This window comes from Tiliqua scincoides, chromosome 2 (assembly GCF_035046505.1).
Source record: "Tiliqua scincoides isolate rTilSci1 chromosome 2, rTilSci1.hap2, whole genome shotgun sequence".
In the NCBI taxonomy this organism is placed as follows: Eukaryota; Metazoa; Chordata; class Lepidosauria; order Squamata; family Scincidae; genus Tiliqua; species Tiliqua scincoides.
The window spans coordinates 34,650,482-34,674,057 of record NC_089822.1 but is presented as its reverse complement, the minus strand read 5'-3'; the positions used below and the strand labels follow the sequence as shown (position 1 = coordinate 34,674,057).

At 43.5% G+C, this 23,576-nt stretch overlaps 1 protein-coding gene across 1 annotated transcript; it reads right to left on the bottom strand.

The window, feature by feature from the left end:
* Nucleotides 1-1,252: 1,252 nt before the first annotated feature.
* LOC136641404 (V-type proton ATPase subunit S1-like protein) lies at nt 1,253-22,291 on the bottom strand. The gene is made up of 7 exons (XM_066617163.1): nt 22,197-22,291; nt 12,794-12,834; nt 11,244-11,305; nt 9,182-9,414; nt 6,712-6,762; nt 5,711-5,954; nt 1,253-2,887 (listed from the first exon to the last, which is right to left on the bottom strand). Exons 1-7 carry the CDS (start codon nt 22,289-22,291, stop codon nt 2,585-2,587), a joined length of 1,029 nt encoding a protein of 342 aa, XP_066473260.1. The 3' UTR covers nt 1,253-2,584.
* Nucleotides 22,292-23,576: the final 1,285 nt, after the last annotated feature.

Sequence of the window (23,576 nt, the reverse complement as noted above, 5' to 3'; positions counted from 1 at the left end):
CACTGACAGCATCCATGTTTTGGTAGTCTTTCCCTCCATTAGAGACTCCCACTCGGTCCAATTCAGGGAGGATTTTCCCTGCTTTGAAGGCCTGCAGGCCACAGTTGTCTCTTGCATTGTTGCATGAGCTGGCTTCCCTGCCCACCAAGGGGCATCTATTTTCGGTTGACTTTATCCATTTTTTCCCCTCAACCCAAAGCCATGCAAGCCAACCTCCCTTTGCAGAAGGCCACCATACCCCAATCTACCCAGCAGATTAGGTATAGGTGATTTCCCTTCTTTCCCCACCCGCCAAACACATGTGCACACACAATCACTTCCCCTGGTTAAATTCTACAATACAGTAGATACATAAATATATAGATACCACAACCATATCAATATGAATGGGACCAACTGTGTGGATCTTCCCCTCTTAGTCAACAGGGAGGGTGGGCAACAATCAGGTAGGGAAGCCCAACGTGATTGCACTCACCTAGACTGCTGCACATACCTCAGGTGCAGGATCCTGCCTCAGCCATGCGGAACTACACAACACAGGAAAGCAGCTCCTATGTGGGTGAGCTTTTGTTGTCAATCTATGTGTGCATCTATTTCTCAATCCACTTCATACATCTACGAACACAAGGTGCAGCCTATCGGGCAAAACATTTGATAACTCACTTATGTTATTCAGGCCTAGAACCACACAGCTGATGTTAAGCTACATGGCAACTCATGTTTGGAAGTGAGGGAAGCACAAGCAATTTGTGCTATGACTTGAGGAGTCTTCTCAGGGCTGGCCCAAGACCTCCTGGTGCCTGAGGTAGCATGCAAAATGCTGCCCCTCTTACCTGGTAATGTGCCAGCTTCTGCTCCTCGAACACTCCAGCCCACTGCTCTCCTCTCCTCCACAGTTCTGTGTTGTCCCCATCTTCCTTTTCCAATTCAGGGAGCAGGAAGATCGGTGAAGGTGAGGAGGTAAAGCAAGCACCCCCTGCCTGTCTGCTGCCTGTGGCAGCCGCTTCAGTTGGCCTCATGGATGGGCCAACCCTAAGTCTTCTGTTCTAAAGAAAGAAGGTTTATTTATTTATTTTTAATTACACTGGGAGCACATCAACCCTTGGATGCGCCTAAAGTAGTTCTTGGGGTCCCAATCTCAACATTTTTGGCTGCTACAGCTGTATTTGAAGAACAACAATAACAATATGACCAGTCCTAAAGGCACCATAGGCAAGACTACAGGAGTATATTGTGCTCCAAAGGAAACAAAAAACTGCATCAAAGACATCCGGGTTATGCCCTCAAAATAAACGGCGATGATATGCCTAAAATGGGTTTTAATCTGACAAATTTGTACTGAAGCCTCTGTGCATTAGGAAAGGCTCTCTCACCACAGACTTTGTTTATACAGTTGCACAGGATAGGGGGCCTCCTGCCAAAGCCTTTGAAGCTTGTTTAGGTTTTCTTTTTCCTATGGCTTCATTATAAACGTGATTTGCAAAGGTTATAAATTACTTGTGAAGACAAGGCTTTATGTCTGCTATATCAGAGGCAATCTTTGCGACATTAATTTCTTCCTTCCCACTGAGATCTCTCTCTTGTACCTCCTATTCAGTGACACATTTTGAAATTAACGCCAGCAGTCTGATATCCTTTGATCATTCATCAGAGAAGGCATTTAGTAGAAAACATTTAGCTGAATATCAGAAGAACAGAACATCAGAAAGAAAATACTGATAACTTCACAGAGATAACAAGAGAAGTGAGAAATTTGCTCAGGGATGAGGGTGCCCTTGGAAAAGCACCACAAGATGGAGATCCACAGCAAATTTGCACAACAGATTTATATGTAACTGACACAACTTGTGCAATGTCTTTAGAAGTACCCCAGTTGCTAGCCAAGAGACATATTGCATTTCGGTGATGCCAAGGGGCACAATGAGAGAGAGGGTCTTAGGCCAATGTTTGGCAGCAGATTAACAATTAAGTGGGTTGTGTTTTTTTGTAACACTAAGAGTCACAGATGCAGAACAGGAGAGTCTCGTTCGAGTGCTCTGACCATGTGCTACCATTTCATTCTGTGCAAATACTGTTGGCATTCCAGTAGCCAAAGAACCCTGTTTACAAACCTCTGCAAATAGCATAGATCAATTAAACTTCACATACAAGTTTAGAACCACATTCTGGTTCAGAATCCTCCAGTGTCGAGACTTGGATCTCACTCTTCTGTGCATCTTTGATTGTGACCTTTATTTCTGGGGGAAAGTCTTGGCAGATTTCAGCAGTGTGACAAGGGCCATCTTGCCAGCTGAGTTAGCACCCACTCATTCATCTCCAACATTCCTGGCCATGAGGCAATCATGTCCAAAAGTATGCAGTTGACTATGATGTTAGAAACGTAACAGTTCAGTCACTTTTGAGTTTCTGAGCAATCAGTACACATTGCTGCAATAATTCTGCATGTCTCTCCACAATCATGAGGACTAGAATTTTTTTTTAATTTATAACAAAGTTGAGATGTTCAAAATCCTAAAGTGAGCCCACAGGACACCAAAGTTCCTCAGAAGCAGTTTGTTGCTAACTGTGGTAAAGAAAGACACTGCTAAATATAGATTTTAGAATACTGTTGGCTTCTAAGTTCATAGACTTCATTGCCGTTATTTCTCAGGGGTTCTTTTTCATCTGCTGTGTCAATGTCTTTCATCTGTGGGAAATAAGCAGGAGAAGCTTTGCATTCATAATGCCTGTCAAGGGATTTCAAGTGTATCAGCATGTGAAGAGCATAGGCCAGAACAAGAAGCAAAATCAGCGACATAACCAGACCCATCAGAATTGCTGGTGGGAATAAGGACGCACAGTCTTTCGCGTAAGCAAACTGTCCATCTTCAATGTTAAATCCCTGAATCTGTGAAAAGAATAAAATGGTGTGAATTTAAAAAAAAAAGCATTCTCCATCTCCAGCCTAAGGATTTTTAACATCAAATGCTGGTTATGACACAGATGTCAGTGTGATCTTGGCTTTTTAGCTGGCTGTACTACACTGTTCACTACCAAAAGAGCCTGTGAACTGATATGTTTGGATGGAAATTTTGTTACCAGTGATCCTGAACTAGAGGGAAAGCCCCTGTAAGTAAGTAAGTAAGTAAGTAAGTAAGTAAGTAAGTAAGATTGCTTCACTTGGAGAGAATATATTAGCCAGTCCCAGTTGCGGACCTACCATTAGGTCTGATGGGGCAAATTCCTCAGGCATGAAGTTGTAGCACCCCGCTGAAGCCTCTCTGAGGCTCCTGATGGGATTGGAAACTGAGCTTCCAGTTTTCCGGAAGCAGTTTATAGCATTGGGGAACCTCAGAGAGATTTCCCCGATGCAGCCCTGGTCGTGCGAGGCTCCATGAGCTTCAGGTAGGGAGCAGCGGATTTTCACACGGTGGGGCAGCGACAGCCCATGGGTGGCTCCATCGCGGACCTTTGCCCCAAGCGCGGGGCTGGGGAGGACTGCCGCTAGCCAGTCCCTGGGTGGACATTTCCACACTGGAATTTGAAACATGCAGTGGGCTAGTAAATTTACGGCACAATCCTATGCAAATCTACTCAGAAGCAAGTCTCATTATGTTCAGTGGGGCTAACTCCCAGGAAAGGGTTTATAGGATTGTAACCTTAGAATTTGGAATATATCTCCTTTAAGAATGCTCAGTTAGATTTGTAACAAAAACCACAGGAATACTTGATAGAAACAAAAAGTATCAGATAGGAAAGCTCCCCAGCTGAGAAAAACTGTCAGCTGACCTTTTTCAGGAGGTAAAATTCCCTTGAGTTATATGATCAGAAGCAGATAACAGAAGGGGAAGGGGTATCTCTCAATAATATATTTCATGCTCTGCTCAGAGAAGATCCCAGTGTCAATCCTTGTCATCTCCAGATAGAGCTGGATCAGGCCACTCTATGAAACCCCTGAAGAGCTGCTGCCGGCCTGTGAGACAAACCTGACCTCTGTGGACCAAACCAATGGTCTGACTCAGTATAAGGTAGCTTTGTACATTCAGTTATTGAGACTCTGGCAGCCAGCACCAATGTAAATAAGACAAAAACATCAGGAGAGGACTCACGCCTACTGCGAATCATGTATATACAAATGCTGACTGCAGTTTCAAACAGATGAGAATTGCTTGCCGCCAGCGGGTGACTTCTTCTTGTCTAAACAGTCTCTTTGGGACTTAGCAGTTAGCCTTGCCTGCCCCTTCTCCCCAGATCCTTGTAAGATGATAAGGGTCAGTAACAGGCATTATACCCTGTCCTTACCGACCTCAGCAACTGACCTAAGGGTGTTCTTGTCACACAACTGTGGAGGATGACATGTTCAGGGAACAACCCTCTAATCAGTCTTAAACCAAGCCATGTATCTAGCTATTCCTCCTTTCACTGTAGCCCTGAGTTAGAGAAATGTATGTCATGATGTCATCATGTCATGTATTTCCCTATTCATCTCCATCACCACTCGGAAGCAGTCAATAATGTGGAGGGGGTGGTAACTTGGTCATGCACCTTCTGACCTAGACATTGCAGCAAGAGGGGGAAAAAAGAGATACACAACCCATGTTTTCATTGTCAAGCAGGCATTCATAAAAGTGTCTAGTTCAATATTAAGGCTGCAAACCTATGCACACTTCCTAGGCAGTAAAGCCCCATTAAATAGAGTAGCAGGCCAATCCTATTCCCAGCAAGGCCACTGGGTGCAGAGAAGCCAAAATGGTGACTGCTGTATCCTGTGGCCCCATGGGGAAGAGGACATTCTTCCCCCGAATAAGGGTATAACCCCGCAAAGGGACTACTCAAGTCTGTGATGGCTGTTTTGCCAGTGCAGACTGGAGAACTTTCATGTCGGGCTTTTCAGCCTGACACAGAGGATAGGATCTGGGGGAGCAGGGTTCCACTGCTCTCATCCCCTGCAAGACCTTTGGCACAAATGTCCAGAGGCCCCTCGCGTGCCTCAATGGCTTACCCAGGCCCTACTGGGACAGGTAAGGTAAGGGAGAGGTAATGGATGGTTCTGGAGAAGACTGGGGCAGGGAACTAGGAAGGGAGGGGCAATTTGGGGGTGCGAGGGGTTGGTGGTAGTTGTGCACACCAGGATCCTATCCCCTTTTCTCAGCCTGACATGCCACTGAGGCTCCTTGGACTTACTCCAACTAAATAGCTGGCATAGGTCCAAGGAGACCCATTGGCTATCAGTGGAAATGCATTGGCTTTCCACTTTTACTGCCCTCTCCAAGGCCATCTGGTCACTTCCCCAACACACACCATAGGATGCAACGCGTGCTGTCTTGGCACTGCTACATCATGCAGGCTGGGGAGGGGGAAGGGTAGGTTTGGGACAAAACATATGCAATGGAAAGCAAAGTCTTCCCAAGCCACTCTTGAAGTTTATCCTGCAGAAAAGTATGTCATATGACAAGAAGCATGAATAACATCTACTTTACACCTATCTTCTTTTCTGTTCAATCCTACTTCTTCTTGCAATTTGCTTTCAGGAGGTAATTAAAGCTGCTTGATCGTTACACACTTATTAGGTGGGTGACTAGACTAGATGGACAGCACTAACAGCATAGTACATGCTTATACGTGTCTACTCAGAAGTAAGTTGCACTGATTTCAATGGCACTTACTCCCAGGTAAGTGCATATAGGATTGCAGCCTAAATTCCTCTGGCTCAGCTTTTCTCCCGTATTACCTGAAAATCAATAAAAGTGACTTCCCAGAGCCTGGCTGCATCATTTGTGAAGCTGGGCATCAGGAGCGCATCATACCTCTGCAAGTTGCTAACATGTTCACAGTGGTAGGAGTAACTTGCTGGAGCATGTATTTGGGTTGCATTGAACGTTGCTTGTACAGAGTGGTTGTAAATGAGCTGGATCTGATGCAAGGTGAACCAATTTTGAATGGACAGCTTGTAATAACTATTTGTCAGTATGAATCTGTGAAAAAACGAGGCAGAAAAAGAAAAGTAATACAATTTCTCTCCCTCATAAGAACAGAATAAGAGCCCTGCTGAATCAGGCCAAAGGCCTATCTAGTCCAACTTCCTATATCTCAGAATGACCCACCTCGGGAAGCACATAAGGCAACAAGATACCTGCATCCTATATCCTGTTGCTACTTCCATGTATCTGGCATTCAGAGACAGCCTGCTTCTAAAACCAGGAGGTTGCACAAACCCATCATGGCTTGTAACCTGTAAAGGGGCTAGTCTGGGTGTCATCACCACATCCTGTGGCAAGGCGTTCCACAGATTAATTATATGTTGGGTAAAAAAATATTTTCTTTGGTCTGCTCTAACAACTAGGATACCCCCTGCTTATGTTGTTATTTAACAGAGAAAAGAATATCTTTCTATCCATTCTACCATTCCATTAATATTTACCAAGGAAACTTAACAGTGAATTTCATCTTTGGATGGGATTTTCCTATCAAACCTAAAAGTCATCTTTATCACTTCCTCAGTCATAGCCTCAACCTCCCCTCCCATTGCAGATTCCCACACTGCATCCCATTCCCTTACTAAAGACCCCCCAATCCTAACCAGTTGCTTTTGGGAGGCATTGGGGAGCTTCAGGAGGGAGGAGGGCTCAGGGAAACTATCTTGTGTAAGCATAAATGGTGCCAGCAACCACTGCAGATGCTACCCAATACATTTGCTGGCCCCAAAAATGGTATTTATATTTGAAAACTTACCTGATAACAAATCCCTTCAAAATGTCAATGTCACCAAAATTAAGTGATAGCCTACAGCCAAAAAAGAACAATTACACAGTACATTAAGAGCATAAAGAAGAAACACAGCTATATTTATGGTCATTAAGTTACCTAATGTGGCGTTTAGACTCTGAAATATGTTCCCTTGCCATCAATGGAAAATAATTCCAGCTAGCCTTTAATGGGGTTTGAATAGGTTTCAGTGTCCCAATCTCAATCCCCAGAGTCTGATAGAATGATAAAATAGGGCAAGGCTTTATCCTAAGCCTCCAGAGAGGTGTGTTAGAAAGAGATTTCTAATTAGGGCTGACAGTAGTGGACTGGAAGATAATAAAGTGACCACCTGTGTTCTTAAACTGACTCCTGGCCTGGGTGGCACACATTATTCTGATTAATTTCATCACTTCATTCTCTGGAGGAAGATACAGCAAACTAGGCTACACTTGCTGAGGATATATTGCCATCTCAACCCAACAGTTGGCAATGCATGCCTTTTAAAATTAAGTAATAATGGACATAACCCTGCCCTCTCATTTATAGGATAAGATATGCAGGTTCACCTGAATCCCAGCATCAACTGTATTAAACACAATCCTCTTAAAGAGACAGTTCCTCAAGTAGGACAGAACCACCAGTTTGCTACTATTCATGAGCATAGGGGAGAAGGAAAGACCAGGCTATGTACTGGCCTCCAGCAAGCTGATGCCACAAACTGGTTTTGTATTTAGACCCCCATAGTCACTGGAGTTCACTGCGCAAGCATCACATCCACACTGCAAAGCAGTAAACGTGAGTAGATGTGGAAAACACAGGTGTAAAGGAGCAAACTATTCCTCCTCCCTGCCTCTCATCACATGCTATGCAACAAAACTGTATATGGCCCAACCCTCACATGCTACGTATGGCCTCCCACTCCTGCCTGGAAATCTCTGAGCTGGTTCAGATCCCCATTATAGAGGTCTTACACCTTAGGTGGTATACTATTCATGTCTGAATTGTAACAGGGCAGAGCTCCACTTGTATATGAATGCTGTGGAAGGCTATTAGCAGCTATGCCTCAGAAAGCTTGCTTGTGTGTTCATGTGGTCACAACTAGCCAAATTATTAATTATACAGAATTAGTTAAAACTACTAAGGGCCCAAACCTATCCAATGTTCCAATGTCGGTGCAGCCATGCCAATGGGGCATGCGCTGCATCCTGTGATGGTGGGGCAGTCACAGAGGCCCCCTCAAGGTATGGAAACATTTGTTCTGTTACCTCAAGGCTGCACTGCAGCTGCACTGGGGCTGGAAAGTTGGATAGGATTGGGCCCTAATTCTAAGTAGAAAACTAATTTAAAAATTACTAATTGTCATCAGTAATGAAAATACACTAGAGCTATATTTAATAATTATTCATCAAGCTTCCAAAGCTAAAGATGTAGAGGCAAAACAAGTATTAAGGGAGAAGCAGAGTTTTCCCTCACAAAACCACACTACAAAACCAAAACTCATATCACAGTTTGAACTATTTTATTCACCTATTTAATTTAGGTTTTCAGGTGCACGATTTCTCATTTTGGTATTCAGATTTTCAATTTCACTAGCTAAGGGATTGGTTAGTCAGTTCAAATGAACACGTGAAGTTCAGCACCCCATGTCCCAGTGTTTTTCCTTACCGCTGCCAGACCACAATGCTCCAATGACTGTGGAGGCTACAACTGACAAAATTCTCCTTCTACACAATGCTTAACCACAACGCTTGTCAGCAGCCCTGGCAGATTTAGCAGTCTAGACTCTAAATCTACCCACCGTCTGACCCAGCTTGTCCACTTCCGTTTTATGCCAATAATGTGCAACTCTCTTGTCCTTAAGCCCTACTTTATTCTTGGCTCCTCCTTCATGCCTTCACCATATATTGTTTTTTTCAGGTCATCTTGTTTCTTGGCCAGCCTCCCACTAACCTCACATAGCCCCATCATCACTCCTTACTATGAGCTCCATGAGGGTGCTTCACAGCTTGGACTCTCATTAAGCCTGTCTTGCTTCAGTTCTCTCTCTCTCTCTCTCTCTTCATACCTCTTTCTCTGCCTCAGTTTCCTTAATGAATTGCATACTTTGAACACTTCCTTCAATCATCTTGTCTCCAAGATCCCTGCTCTAAAGCTCCCCTGCCTTTCAGGACCTCTTCTCTATCCTCAACCTTCCCAACAAATCTACTTTCCACTCTCAGGCCATGTGAAGTTTGCATCAAAATTAAACTGACAACTTTTCACACAGAAGCTAGATGGTAAACACTGTGATAACCTTGTTCCTTGAGCAAACACTCACTTGTGAACATTCCAACCCATCAAAACACCTCAGACAATCTGGGTCAAAGGCTTCACCACCCCAAGCTTAGTACAATATAGATTTTGCTGCATTTGCATTCCAAACCTTGGCCACTGCCACAGTAGGACATCAGCTTACATTGCATTTTCTTCACTGCAATTTGAATCGGCAACATCCACCGTGGCATGGACACCAAATGTCTTGTCTGTTAGGTCCAGCTGAGTGTGATTCTGAAACTTAATAATGATCCTTCTGGCCCAGAAAAGGATACAAGGACTTCCATTGAGAGTGACATTAAGAGGGTTGTAGTGGCTGTGAATGACAGACTCTCTCTCTGAATTCTCTTTGCTGCTTGTGTTGTAACTCAAAACCTGGAGTACCAAAATAAGAGATGAATTACAGTGATGGCTTTTCCAACAGAACAATGACTAGCAATGGCAGCTACCACTTATATTTGAATATATAAAGCAAGCTTAATCCCAGTTACTTCAGCATATGACTTATCCTTATATGGTTTGTGAAACACACTAAGGGCACAATTCTAACTACCAGTGACATAAAGCACGTTTGCACCTCCTCGTGTGTTGGCTGGGCCTCAGGGATGTGCACAGGTCCACGGAGGCTGCATCCAGCCTTCATGACAGCGCGAAGAAGGAAGGCTATGTCAGTGGAGCTCAGCTGATGAAGGTCTGGGGAGGGTGGGGAGAAGGCAGGAGGGAGGCGTTCCAGGTCAGGGAGAGGGCAGGTGGAGGGTGTCCCAAGGGCGGGCGGGCGGGCGGGGAGCGGGAGGCAGGGCTGGGACCCAGCAGTTATGCTGGATCCCAACCCCATTCCCCGAGCAGTGCGGAGTGGTTCAAAGCCACTCCGTTCTCTTTGGACTTGTGTCACCTCTGCAACCTGAGGTGTTACAGGTTCGAGGAGACCCATTGGGGCTGCGGTGGCTCAACCGGGGTAAGGGGAAGAGTTTCCTCTTACCTTTGGCTGAGCCAGTTCTGGCTCCAATCTTGTGCTGGATACAGCGCAGGCCTCCTGGCCTGCCTATTCCAGCGCAAGATAGGATTGTGTTACACAAGTTAGTACTGTATTCGTATACCGCTACCATAGACCATACAAGAGTCAATGTGAAATAATAGTACAATTCTACATGTGCTTATAGAGCAGTTAGACCTGGTGGGCTTTTAGCTTTAACTATAAATAGTAAGTGCAAACACAGGTGAAACCATGGTGCAGGGTAGGGAGATCTCAGTAGTTTGCCCTCCAAGTGGTATTTTTAAATGAAAAAAATGCCTCAATTGGCTTTCAAAGTGGAGTCCCATCCTAATTCTGGCCAGGCTTCATGGATGGAACTATACCAGAGTTCTGCAAACCTTTCTTTCACATCATTTAACAAGCTTTTTGAAAAATAACCACAACTCTATCTGAGGGATACCAATGCAATGGGAATTTTTAATGTACAGGATAGTAACTGTAATTGGCTTGCACAAGGGCTAATTAGAATGGATTTTTATCCATTCAATAATGTACATAATGCTACATTTTGCATCCTACATCTCACACAATTATCCAATTGCTGGTATGTTCCAAATCACTGTAGTTACATTCTCAAATCACAGCCTGGGAGCCATAAATGAATTTGTGGCAGGCTTAGAGATGAGATGCCAGGTTGTCAGTGGAGTGTAACAGAGGAAATACAGCACAAAGGTCTTGGAGGGGAAAGGCAAGGGAAAGCAAAAGGCTCACTTTTGGTCAAAGGTACTGAGATGAACAGGTAAGTTCTGAGAAAACAAGAAGTTCTGTAAGTGAACTCTCTGTTAAAAGTTCCTAAGCCACTGATGTAGGGAATTGTCCAGTACACACAGGTTCACGTAAACAAAACACTATATTAAGCAATTTTCATTTCCAAGCAAATCAAATTGAAGTACCCACAATCAAAGGGTTATGCCCCACTTACATGTTTGGTACCAATGCTTGTAAGCATTGCAAGCAAGTATGGTGAAGCAGATATGAACACTGGACTAGAACTAAGGGGACTCAAGTATGGTGTAGCAGATACAAGCATTTGACTAAGACTAAGGTGACCCAGGTTCATATATCCCCTCAGCCTTGAAGGTGATCATGAGAGAGTGGCCCTTTTTCATTTATTTTGAATGAAAGCATTGTTATGTACATGGTGGAAGAACTTACAAACCAGTTTCCATACCTGTGCAATTCCTACTTGCTGTAAGTTAACTTTTGGTTTCACACTGCCATCATATCTTCGGCCTGCAGAAAAAGCAATATAAATATAAAGCCTTGGTATCTGCAAGCTGGAGAAACTTTGAAAAAGGATAAGCAACTTTTATTAACTCCTGCAACATCACTTGTGGAGAAACGGGCACCCCAAAGGAATATCATTTGCAAAACCTTGCAAGGAGTGCTGCAGCTTTGCCATTTTAACATATTGTCACCAGCACATTGTTACACAACATATCCAAAGTATAGCCAGGTACCTTTTATCATTTATTTTCTGTGAATTAAAATACGCTTCGGGTAATGCAATTGGTATTTGCATATGGGGCAGACTTAAATCTCTATCAACTGACAATATTTTGTCTGCCAGTTCTGAGTGTTTGAAGGGCAAGTGCACCAGGAGCATACAAGTCTTATCCACTTCCTGGAATGCCATCCCCATTATTTTGGGGAGATCACTGTGCATCTCCTTTGCCTAGCTATCTTTCCTTTTGGATACATCTCAACCTATCCAATGGGAGAGGTACAGGAGGGTTTGCTGGGATAGTGTTGCAAGAGAAGCTCCCAGGTGTTAACCAGTAACACCTGGAAAGTGTTATTGGTAACACATCAGTTAGCAGTGTAACATTTAGGGTGCAATCTTAAAATGGGCATGGGCCAGCACAAATCTCTTTCGTGCCACTGTGCCAGCAGTGTCACAGAGTGCAATCCTAAAACTGATATGGGCCAACATGAAAGGTGCCTCAGGTGGCACAGATCTGAGCAGCCCCATTGGGACTGCTGCTGCTTTAACTGAGGTAAGGGGAAATGATTCCGGGCTGAGCTGCTTTCAGACTCAACACTGCCTTGGATGCAGGGAAGGCCCACTGGCCTGCCTGCTCCAGGGCAGATTAAGTTTGAGCTGTTAGGTGAACAGGCGGCTTCACTCACCTTCTCAGCTTGATAGGGTCTCATTGTTTGGGGAGGGGGAGAAGAATTCGTGTCTGTCCTGACACCTTTGCAGTCTCACTGCACAAGATATCCCTGATGTTTCAAGTGATGATTGTGAGAAGAACATATACTCTGGGTGCCATACATGTGAAGCTAAAATAATCCTTTCCTTGCTATTCATTTTTACAGAGGAGAAGATGTTGCAAAAAGAAGCATGGAAATGCATATATGTTCAATCACAACTTTTCACACTGATTGGTGTACAGATGCACAATGGGGCAGCAATTATCTGCGTAATGCAAAAAGAAAAATAATTGTGGGAGAAATGCAATGCAAAGCCATGTAATACAGAACCTTCTCTCCATGACCAGCTTCTCATACAGGTCAGCACTCCCACAGTTTTTAATAGAAATTGGGTTGTTTACTAAAGAAGTCAGTCATGATGAAGCATAATTGAAATCAATGAGACACGTCAGTTTTGATTTTATATAGATTTAGAAATCCTAACTTTCTTAGAATACTGTATATTGTAACCAAAGCACTATACAGTACTACCAAAAACAACAATTTAAAAGCAGTCAAAAGCCTTACCGCTTCTTTGGAGCAGGTCTTGATCAGAGACTGCAAAGAAACTGCAAAGAAACACAACACACACAAAAATCAGGCAATGAGCAACATTTCTTCAGCTTGTAGACCCTGTTTAAGTATTTAGTGGTCCTATGACTGCACCGCACCTCAGAAATAACTCATTTATTAAAACTGACTGACAGCCCAATCCTAATTTTAAAAAGCACAAAACCCGCTGATGCATCCTGCATTCTGGAGGAGGCAGTCCTGGGGGCCCCAGTGGGTCTTCTTGGATCTTGTTTGATCTGCACCAGCCATTTTGCTGGCACAAGTCTGAGGAGAGTAAGGGAGAGGGGGAAAATGGGGAGAGGAGAGGCCTGCTGCAAGTTGATGCTGCCAGGATCCACCCCTCCCTCCCCTCTCCTGCCTCCCACCAATTGCTTTTGATTCTAGAATTAATAAGATGAATTACATCTGCCTAGAGAGTTGAGATAACTGTGGACACAGCCACTTAGTCTGGTCTGAATTGTCACAGGAGAGCTGCATCTCTAGCAAAGTTGATGTTCAGGCCCTTCTTGTGACACATGAAATGAAGCTGACATTTATGACATGAATCTCAGAGGGATTCAAATTGGTGTGAAACATCATTTCGCAGCAAGAATGTGAGTGTGTTTGTTTCAGTGCCTAGTCAGGCAATTGCCAAGTCCCCAAACAGTTGCTGCTAACTCCTACTTTCAAATTGGAAGCTTGCAATAGGTTGCTTTATGCCTCCCAGAAAACCACTGGAACATGAAACCCTGTTTCACACCACAGTAACAAGATTCTACTCTCAGCAGGAAAACACAAAGTGCTAAATGTGCATCCCCAATGAAATATTCATAGCTCAGCTAGAAAGCCAGTGGCAAGAGGGATCTGTGAGCCTCTGCAAAATGCTACCGATAGATAGATACAATCAGTAAGCTTTCTTCTCCTCTCAGGAGGCAGGTGGCTGAGGCATGTCAGTAAAAAGGCCTTTGCGTACGGCTGTTATTTGCGTCCTTGGTATTTATAGACTGCCAGTCACCATGGTGTCTAGGGAACTGAGATGCGTTCTTTGCACATTTCCCTGTTACAAACAATCATGTGAATCATCTTGCAGTGCGTAAATGTGCCTTGTGAAAAAAAATTCTGCCCTAAGGAAGATTACTATGAATGTTGTATAAAATAGCTGTAGCACAGGGCCGGCCCATCTGTGAGGCTGGCAGAAGCAATAGACTCAAACAGCGGATTGGCTTGGGTGCATCCATCCACCCATCCACCTCCACTGATCCTTGGACTGCAAAAAGGAAGAGGGCAGTGGAATGGAAGTATGGAGGATTGGAGAGCAGTGGGCTAGAGCAACTTTAGGGAGTGGGAGGAGCCGAGACTGGCTCCTCACCAGGAAAGGGAAGGGAAGTCTTGGGTGAGCTATTGCAACACCTTGGCTTAAACCTTTATCTTTGGATAATTTCACAAGGTCAAAAACAGCCTCAATTTGACAAAACATAGGGTCTCATTCCACAAGCTACATACATTTCCTATGGACATTTCTAAATAGGGAAAAAATACACATTATGTGAAGTTTCATATCATTTTTTCTGGACATTTTTATTATTTTAAGGAAATTCTGCCACTGATAGCTGAAATCATGGTAAACACAAGAAATGTTGCTTCAGCCTTTCGCTGCCAGCTGTTTTTCAGCTGTCTGTTTGCCAGCTGTCTTTAAATTAACCTCTCACTTAGGGTTCTACCGGGGGGGGGGGGAAATGCATATAGGTCCCCATATATTTTTCAAAGTCGGGGTCAAAGACACTGCAAGAAAAAATTTTGAGATGAAACAGCTGGCAAGAAAAGGGTTAAGTACACCTTTCCCTATCAGTCACTGACTGCAGCCTCTAGTGGCTGCTTTACATTTTTTTAAAAAACTGGGCAGGAGGGAAGCTACATGCACAATTCTGTGTAACATCTAGTTTGGCCCAAATACACAGAATCTTCTGTTTGAGCACAGCTGGTACAAGTGATCATTTCGCAAAACACAATGTAGCTGGTCCACATATCGTAGTCCATCATTCACCAGTTGACTTGTCACCTATTGGGCATATGAATAGTTAATACATGTACAGAAAAAAACAGAATTCCCTTAAGTAATGCCTCTGCCATGCTTGCCATTCTTGCATGCAGCAGAATCCAGATATGACACTGGCAACATTCATAATGGATAAATGCTTTTTGCTATAAACAAGCAACACACTTCTACCAATTTAATTAGCTATCGCAGCTGCTTGGGTTATCACTGACCATGCCTCTAGTTCCTGGCAAGAGCTGAACTGGTCTTCCTGGAAGTTTCAAAACATAACTGCACATCATTGCAGAGCCTCCTAAGAAGCTTTTATACATTGTTTTCCCCACCTCTTTCCATCTGTTCATTACAGAGAAGGGTTTGAAATGACAGCGTGGAGGAATTTGCCCTGGTGCCTACATCACAGGGATGAGATCTCATTCTTAGACTCATCAAGTGCAGTGGAGTAGCAAATCCTATGTATGCCTCAGACTGTGCTAGCCATGGGAGTCGCTGCTGTAACAGAGCACAGAGAGATTTCAGGTTCCTAAATGCAAACCACTTTATTTATTTGCCTGCATCTGTTTAAAAGTATATTGATCAAACTGGAGAGCAATAAAGTGTGGAGGGGAAGCAGCTGAAAACACAAAACTACCCAATGAAAGCTTAGGGAGAGGAGGGCTGTGCTGAAAAGGATGACAACTCTGTTGTGGTGACACAACCCTACAAAGGTATGGACTTGCACCCTTGCAAGTCATGGGCCGTGAGAGCCACTGAGGAGTAGTGCCCCACTTGGATTGGGGCAGAAGCCAGATTCAGATTCATACTTGGGCCCAAAGTTCACAAGGTGACTTGCCTCAAGTCATTATCTTTTAGTCTAATCATAATGTACAAGGATTTGCTAAAACGAGATGGAAGAAACCCTGCACACTCCCCATTGTTTGTTGGCAGGAAAACAGGATACAAATGTAATAAACAAATCACTTGGCTGTGTATGATTTCCCTTCAGAGATTTCATTGTCTGCAGTATACTGTACACTTTCATTTTGTGCGTTCAGTTCCACCATTGCCTCCAGTCTAACTCTTTCTTTGCACTGTAGCTGTACCCCAGAAAGCCAGAACAAGCTCCTACATGTGTGAACAGCACTATTCTAGTATGACTGTTATGATGTCTGTTATGATGTTACAGTTATGGACACCTACTAGATAGACAACTTTTTACAAAGAGCAAAGTTTCTCGTAGTGGTGTCATTGACTTGACCAGAATTTGGCTGCAATCTGGTTTAGTTAATTTTATCACCCCATTGACAGGTATTGGGCTCAAAGAAGCAATGTCTTCTATGCTTTTCTCCCATGGTAAGGTTCCTCTCCTCCTCCTTGTATAGTTATAAAACTACTGGTGCTTGTAAAGAATATAGAAGAGCCCTGCTGGATCGGGCCCAAGGCCCAACTAGTTGCGTTTTATATTTCTCAGTGGCCAACCAGATTGTCCACAAGCAGGAACTGAAGGTATGCCCTTCCCACCACCACTGCAACCAGTATTCTGAGACATACTGGAAGTGATGTCTGACCCTGGAAGTGATATATAGTCATCAGTGCTCATGTCACTGTAGTCATAAAGAAGTCAATTTGATTGTTTCACAGAAATAATTTATACACAGCCGTGATCCATGTGTTATAAAGTTGAGGCCTTCAAGCAAAATACCTGCGAGCCCAATCCTTAAACTCCCCTCCCCGCCAATGCTGCCTTGGTAAAAAGACTGCTGCTGTATCTTGAGAATGGGCAGGTCAGGAGGCATGGGAGAGGTAAGAGAAAATATTTTCCTCCTGATTGCCAATGAGCCTTCTTGAACCTGTGCCAGCTCTTTAGCTGGCACAAGTCTGAGGAGGCAGAGGGGACAGGGAGGCTGACAGAGATAGGATCCAGTGCGTGCCACTGCTGCCAGATCCACCTCCTCCAGCAGCTTCCCCACCCCCATTCTTTCCTCGTACCTGCCCATTACCCACCCCACCACTGCTTTACCTTCTCCAGTGGACAGGATATGGTCCACCAGTGGAGCTGGAGCACTGCCGCCTCTTGTGGCAGTGTTCAGAAAATGGTTGGTGTTGGAGCACTGTGCGCTCCATCAGCAGCCATTTTATGACAATGAAACTCTGTTCCACCGCCATAAACACGTCTGCATGACAGTATAAATGAAACAACCCTAAATCCATCCTATGTGAGCAGCATTTTATCCTGGCGTGAAGTTTATCTTACTCATTCTAGGTCTGTCACAAGCAGAACTAAAATTGGCTTAGCTCTGCTGAAAAGCCTTTGAACAGCTAATCACAATGTAATACTCAATTAAACAAGATTATATGAATAAAAAGGGATATAAATGCCTACTTACCAGATGACATTATCCATCAACAAGATAACAAAATCTGGCCTGTTTATTTGGAAAGAGCTCATGTAAAAGAATGAGACTTGGTAATGGTTAACTTGCAAATAGATACCCTGAATCACACAGGTAGTCCAGAGCTTCAAGGCTTGCAAAAAAAAAAAAAAAATACAACCAGGATAAGGGTTTGTATGTCATGACAGCAAATAATGTTGCTTGATTGGGAATGAAAACATCAATTGTGATTTTTTTTCAGTGCAGATTGAAAGACATTGAATGTGCAGACATTCAAAGAAAGCAAAATCCCTGTATTAATATTATTCTTTAAAATAATATTTTATTCTTTAAAAACATATTTTCACATATTCCGATCCTGATCCAGCAATCACAGGCAATGAGTCATGCAGAACAACTAAGTGGTCCTGGAAGCAGAGGCGCATTGCCATTCACATCAAACTTCACTCAGTGCACGCAGAACTTGGATGAACAATTGAAATATAGATGAGGATTTTTATCAGGGTTTATTTGGGGGATGTATATCCACATAAGCATCCTTATCTACACTGATACCACACAGAAGTCTGCTTAACCATCTGGATCTCTCTGCCTAGATTGGGATATCTATATCACTAATGATTTCTATCATAGTCTTAAACTCCTAGGTATTTCCCGCCTCCAGCTACTGTTCATACCATCACAGGATGTTGAACAGGAAGCAACTGAAAGTGGTATTTCCTAGGATGGGGGGGGGGGAATTAGGTGGCCTTGAGCAAGCCATTCCCTCTCTGCCTCAGCTCCCCAGTTATAATATGGGGGTAATCAGTGCTTTTTTTATGGAAAAAAAGGTGCAGGAACTCACAACTTGTTAATCTTTTATTTATTTATTTATTTTTAAACCATTTTTTATTGGAGAAATAAAATATTTTTTATGTGCTTCCCCCTAAAGATGAACTTACTTCTGAGTAGACATGCATAGGATTGGGCTGTCAATCTCCACATCCCCTTCCCTCTAGCTATTTTTTCTACACATGGGGAAAAATACTGTACAGGTGCACTTGTAGCGTGTAGTATGTAGTGTGGCACTACTTCGAGGAGAGGAAACAGTGAATGGATTCTGAAAAATGGCTTACATGAGTTCCATGTAGTAAAATTACTCTAAGTAACTGTGGGAGTAAGAACAAAAAAGAAATTCTTACACGAGAGGGGTCCTTAGGTGCACACGGAAACAGCTACTTTTGCAAACAAGCGATTAAATATGGTTTAATTCAGGTATCAGAATACTCTGTATCTTTGGGAAGGCGCTTGGCATGCAATCGTATGTTCTCTGCTGCCCTGAGCAGCCGCTTTGCATTGCTGGAGAGAAGCTGCAAACGCTGGCTGGCGGAGGGCATGCTTGTGGGGGAAGGACGGGGAAGATATCTGGCAAGGCTGGACAGCATGTTGTACACACGTAGAATCCCTTTTCACCTGCCCTTAGCATGTGAAAACGGGTGCAGATATATATCTCTGCCAGGATTAAGAGCCCAATCCTAGGTATGTCTACTCTGAAGTAAGTCTCGTTCTAGTCAATGGAGCTTACTCCCAGGAAAGTGCCTAGGATTGCAGCCTAAGAGCCCAATCCTATGCATGTCTACTCAGAAGTCCACTTTAGTGAATGGGGCTTACTGTGGATAGGATGGCAGCCTGTGGATAGGAGTCCAATCCTGTGCCTGTCTACTCTGCCTCTGTTTTGCTCCCCCCTCCTGGAATGCCTCCGAAGGGGAGCGGCCCCTGCAAAAAGGTGCCGGAACTCCGTCCCCCCGCGTTCCATTAGAAAAAAAGCCCTGGGGGTATTCATAATTACTTACTTTATAGGCTTGTTGTAAAGATTACATCAAGATAATAATTACTAAGCACATGAAGAACACATACACCCCCCAACTGCATGTGTAGCCTTAGCTTTCCACAGCAATCACAGGCTTCTGATAATCAATACAGCTGACACCCATGTTCCACACAGGACCACTATATACTAATTCTTGTGTTGATCCATGATACTCCAAACCAGGGGTGCCCAAACCCCAGCCCTGGGGCCACTCGCGGCCCTCTACGACTCATAATGTGGCCCTCAGGGACACCCCAGTCTCCAATGAGCCTCTGGCCCTCCAGAAACTTGCTGGAGCCCGCACTGGCCCGACACAACTGCTCTGAGCATGAGGGCGACTGTTTGGCGACTGTTTGACCTCTCACATTAGCTGTGGGATGTGGGCTCCTTCCACTGCTTGCTGATTCACATCTGTGATGCAGTAGCGGCAGCAAAGAAAAGTCCGGCCTTGCCTTGTGTGATGCCTTTTATAGGCCTTGAGCTATTGCAAGACTTTCACTCATTCATATAAGTTCCACCTCTAGTATATTAATTTACGTAAACTTATGTAAATTTATTCAAATTTTAAATGTAAATTAATTCTTCCCCCCCCCCCCCCGACACAGTGTCAGAGAGATGATGTGGCCCTCTTCCCAAAAGGTTTGGACACCCCTGCTCCAAACAGAGATAATTGTAGAGTCAAAACTGATTAGGGGCACAATCTTATCCAACTTTCCGGCACTGATGCAGCTGTCCCAAAGGGGCATACACTGCATCCTGTCACTCACAGAGACCTCATCAAGGTAAAGGAATATTTGTGCTCTTACTTCAGGACTGCATCAGCACTGGAAAATTGGGTAGGATTGGGCCCTAGCAGTGGTTTAGCAGCAGTAAACCCAACACCTCAATCTGAAGTATCTCCAGTTTCCGTATCCAGTACCTCCAGGGAAGTTTGCACTAAATCAGGAAGCACCCCCTAGATTGGTCATGGTAGACTACGAAGATGACAATGGGATAAAGAAGAAGAGAAACTCCTCTTCTCTCTCACTCTGCTTCCATTGGAAAATGGAGTGACCCTGTTTTCTGAACAGTGCAGGTTAGGGATAAGACCCAAATATACAATCTGTGACTACTTTAATCAGCATTACTCTTGTAGTTTGTAAAAAAAAAAAAAGTAGATACAATATACTGTATATTCAATACATTACAGGTGGATGTGTTTTTTGCAAGGTGATCTGGTAAACCCAAATGTTAACAGATTCTTAACAAACAAACAAAAATAGCCAAGAAGCTACACTCTTGCAATGAACTCTGGCTTGTCTATCTGCTCAGTTCTTGCAAAGTTTAATTTGCTTTCCTGGCTTCCTCTATTTTAAAACACCTACAAGTGTTATACAACTACACCAACACCTACAACCGTGTTACAATACATTGGCACTAATTCCCTTTTGAGGCAAATAGCAGTTGAATTGGGGGTCAATCTGGATCAGTTGGGGGGGGAATTAACAGCCTCCTCCCTCTTTACCCTGACTACAATCTACCGTCCCCCACCTGCTATTTAGAAAAGACTAGTCAGGCAGTGACTGAGCATGCAGTAAATGTCTTGTCTAGTTTGACCGATCCTTACACGATGGGTGAGCGGATTGTCGCTGCTTTTTGCAGTTGTTTAATGTGATGAATGCAGGGATTTGCAGTGGGTGGGGAGGCAGGTGAGGCAGAGCCTCCCCACCAGAGTCTTTTGAAAAGCGCCGCTGCCATGAGAGGCGCCCAAGCACCCACAACCCACACGCAGAGCAGGTGGCACTTTTCAAAAGACTTTGGTGGGGAGGCTCTGCCTCACCTGCCTCTCCACCCACCACACATCCCTGGATGAATGAGAGCACAAACTTTTACATTGTCTTATTTGAGTTCCTCCTCCTGTAGGTATTAGCTGATGGCTAAAGACTGCCAAAAAGGGAGATTCAAAATTATGTTTCAGATATGTTAAGCCAAGCATATAATTTAGCTTTCATTGCAGGAAAATTCCCAACTCCAGGATTAAAGGCCTGATTTATGGTCTGACATTATAAAGTTTCCACTTAATTCAGATCTTTTAAGTTGCATCAGTTTAATTTTCATGACTATTGACAAAGGACCTTATTTGAAAACATTCCCTGATTGGGGGTCTGCCATGATCATAGAACACAAACAACAGAAATGCAACAGTATGCTTTAATTTATCAGTTAGCCAAGCCACAGATCTCTTAATACAAGCTTAAACAAATTACCACATGCCTGTTACCTAAATGCATAGACATTATCAGTGTGATTCTCATCTTCACTACCTGAACTGCATGTTAACTTATTTTCATGTGTAAAATATGCTGCATATAATTCAACTGAGCTATTTTTTTCTAGAATTATTTCTTTTTATAACTTCCCTTGCAGCAAACACCTGCTGAAATATCTGAGATCTCTTTATACTGCCCAAATGAAACAGTATGTTATAGCAATGCAAAATAAGAAAATTGAGCAGCTTCTCCCCCCTCCCCCAAACCTATAACAACAACTACATCCATAGCTGAAAGCTTCCTTTCATATTTAAAAAAAACAAAAACTGCAGCAGCTGGTGTTGCTGGGAGTATGTTTTACACCTACGCTTTTTTATTTATATCTCTGTTATTAACATTTCAGAAGGGTGGTGAAGTCACAGAAGCAAACAGAAATGCAATAGAAGCTGGTCCCTTTCAGAACCCTAAGGTTTAGTTATAAAATCACATGAAAGACGATCCATTTAACCCGTTCTGCCCGGCCCACAGGTGTACATATTTGGTCCCTGTTGTGAATATGCAATGTTGGCAGAAATGGCTTAATCTGCAGTCAACAATCCAGTGTCTCAAGAGGAGCCCTACTGCTATTAATAGTCCTGCTCCCAAGTAAATGCCTTTCAGCAGATTGCAACTTTAATGCTGCAACAATGCTGCATGAATCCTGCAATTTTTAAAACAGAAAGAAGACATTCTAATCCTAATCTCTTGTACATAAAATACAAAATACGTTTACAACCCCCTGTCATGCACACAGCTTGTATAAACCATACATTCAGCTACACTCATGCTTTTGACTCCAACGCATGTAAAGACTGACCTCTTCTGCATTTTTCCAAATACTTGATCCAAAGACAGCGAAAGTCCTACACAGAAAAAGAGAAGTAAAAGCTTAAAGGTGATGTTGCTGTCCATTGAGAAAGGAATTGGCCCCTCTAGACCAGCACATCTGTTCATGTGTAGCAAAGAGACCTGAGCCCGTATTCTCAGGAGCCATGTGATGAACAGCAGAGCCAACCAATAGGAAGCAACATTCCATACCACATGAGCTGTCATGTACTATCTATTCTATACAAAATAAAAGGCTGTCTGAGGCTCGCTTTCTCTGCTGAATACAGAGAGCTTCCTTTTGTGACCTATAATTAATGCCAGGGAGAGTGTAGATGCAAGTGAATGCTTCGAGGAAAACATGGCTAATGCAAGCAATGGCTTTTCACAAAGTCTTCTGAAGCTAAATTAATCCCCTAAACTAAACAAAAGTTAATAATTTATTTAAACTTGCATGCTTCCTTACCCTGATGGAACACTTAATGGAAAAATAAGTGTTTACCCATGGGCAGGGAGCTTGAAAAAAAAAGTACCATACCCAGACTGCAAACTATGGGGAATATCTCTTGTGCAAATACACTGAAATAAATGGCAGGATACCTAGAAGTCCCTTCATTTCAAATACAGCTAATGCAGGGCAGGTCTGATGTTCCATCTATGTCAAGAGTCAATTGAAGCTGCAGGGACATGCGGTATGTGGGGAGGCAGGTTCTTCGAAAAGCTCCGCCACTGTGTGAGGCACCAAAGAATCCACCACCTACGCTAAGAGCAAGGAGGGAGGAAGCCCAGAGCCCATGTGTTGTGGGTGCTTGGGCACCTCACATGGCAGTGGCCACGGCACTTTTCAAAGGACTCCAGTGGGGAGGCTCTGCCTCACCTGCCTCCCCACCCACTGCATGTCTGTGTTATCTTCCAGGATATTCTAATAGGCTCACTGGAACTTATTTCTTAAAAGACACCACTGAGATTCTCACTGAACACCCTCAGTCGATCTGAATAATGCCAAAAATATTGGAAGGGCTACTTACCTCCAGTAGGTGGGTAGTGATATATTTTGACGTGCAAGACCCCCTTGCACTTCCATAGCCATGCCCCACAGAGACAATAAAACAACAACAAATCAACTTTAAATTTCTTTAAGGGTTTTCATTTTCTGCTGGTTATTTTGACCTTGAAACTAACCATATTATACTTCATTTAGCAATCTAGTTATAATGTATGTATAGAAATTGAAAAATTGCATTTTAAAATATTCCAGACAAATGTATATTGGAGCATCAGTCTCTGCATCTTTATTCAGAAGTAAGTCTCAGTAGGAGACAACACATTATATGCAGCATATTTTAATAATAATAATAAGTTGTTTTGTACT

Excerpts from the sequence above, each read along its gene's own strand:
- LOC136641404 (XM_066617163.1), bottom strand. The coding sequence starts at position 22,291 with ATGGACAGCAACATCACCTTTAAGCTTTTACTTCTCTTTTTCTGTGTA. Across the intron at positions 9,415-11,243 it reads AGCAAGTAGGAATTGCACAG|GTTTTGAGTTACAACACAAG; the intron begins GTATGGAAACTG and ends TTGGTACTCCAG. Across the intron at positions 2,888-5,710 it reads TCACTTTTATTGATTTTCAG|ATTCAGGGATTTAACATTGA; the intron begins GTAATACGGGAG and ends TTCTTTTCACAG.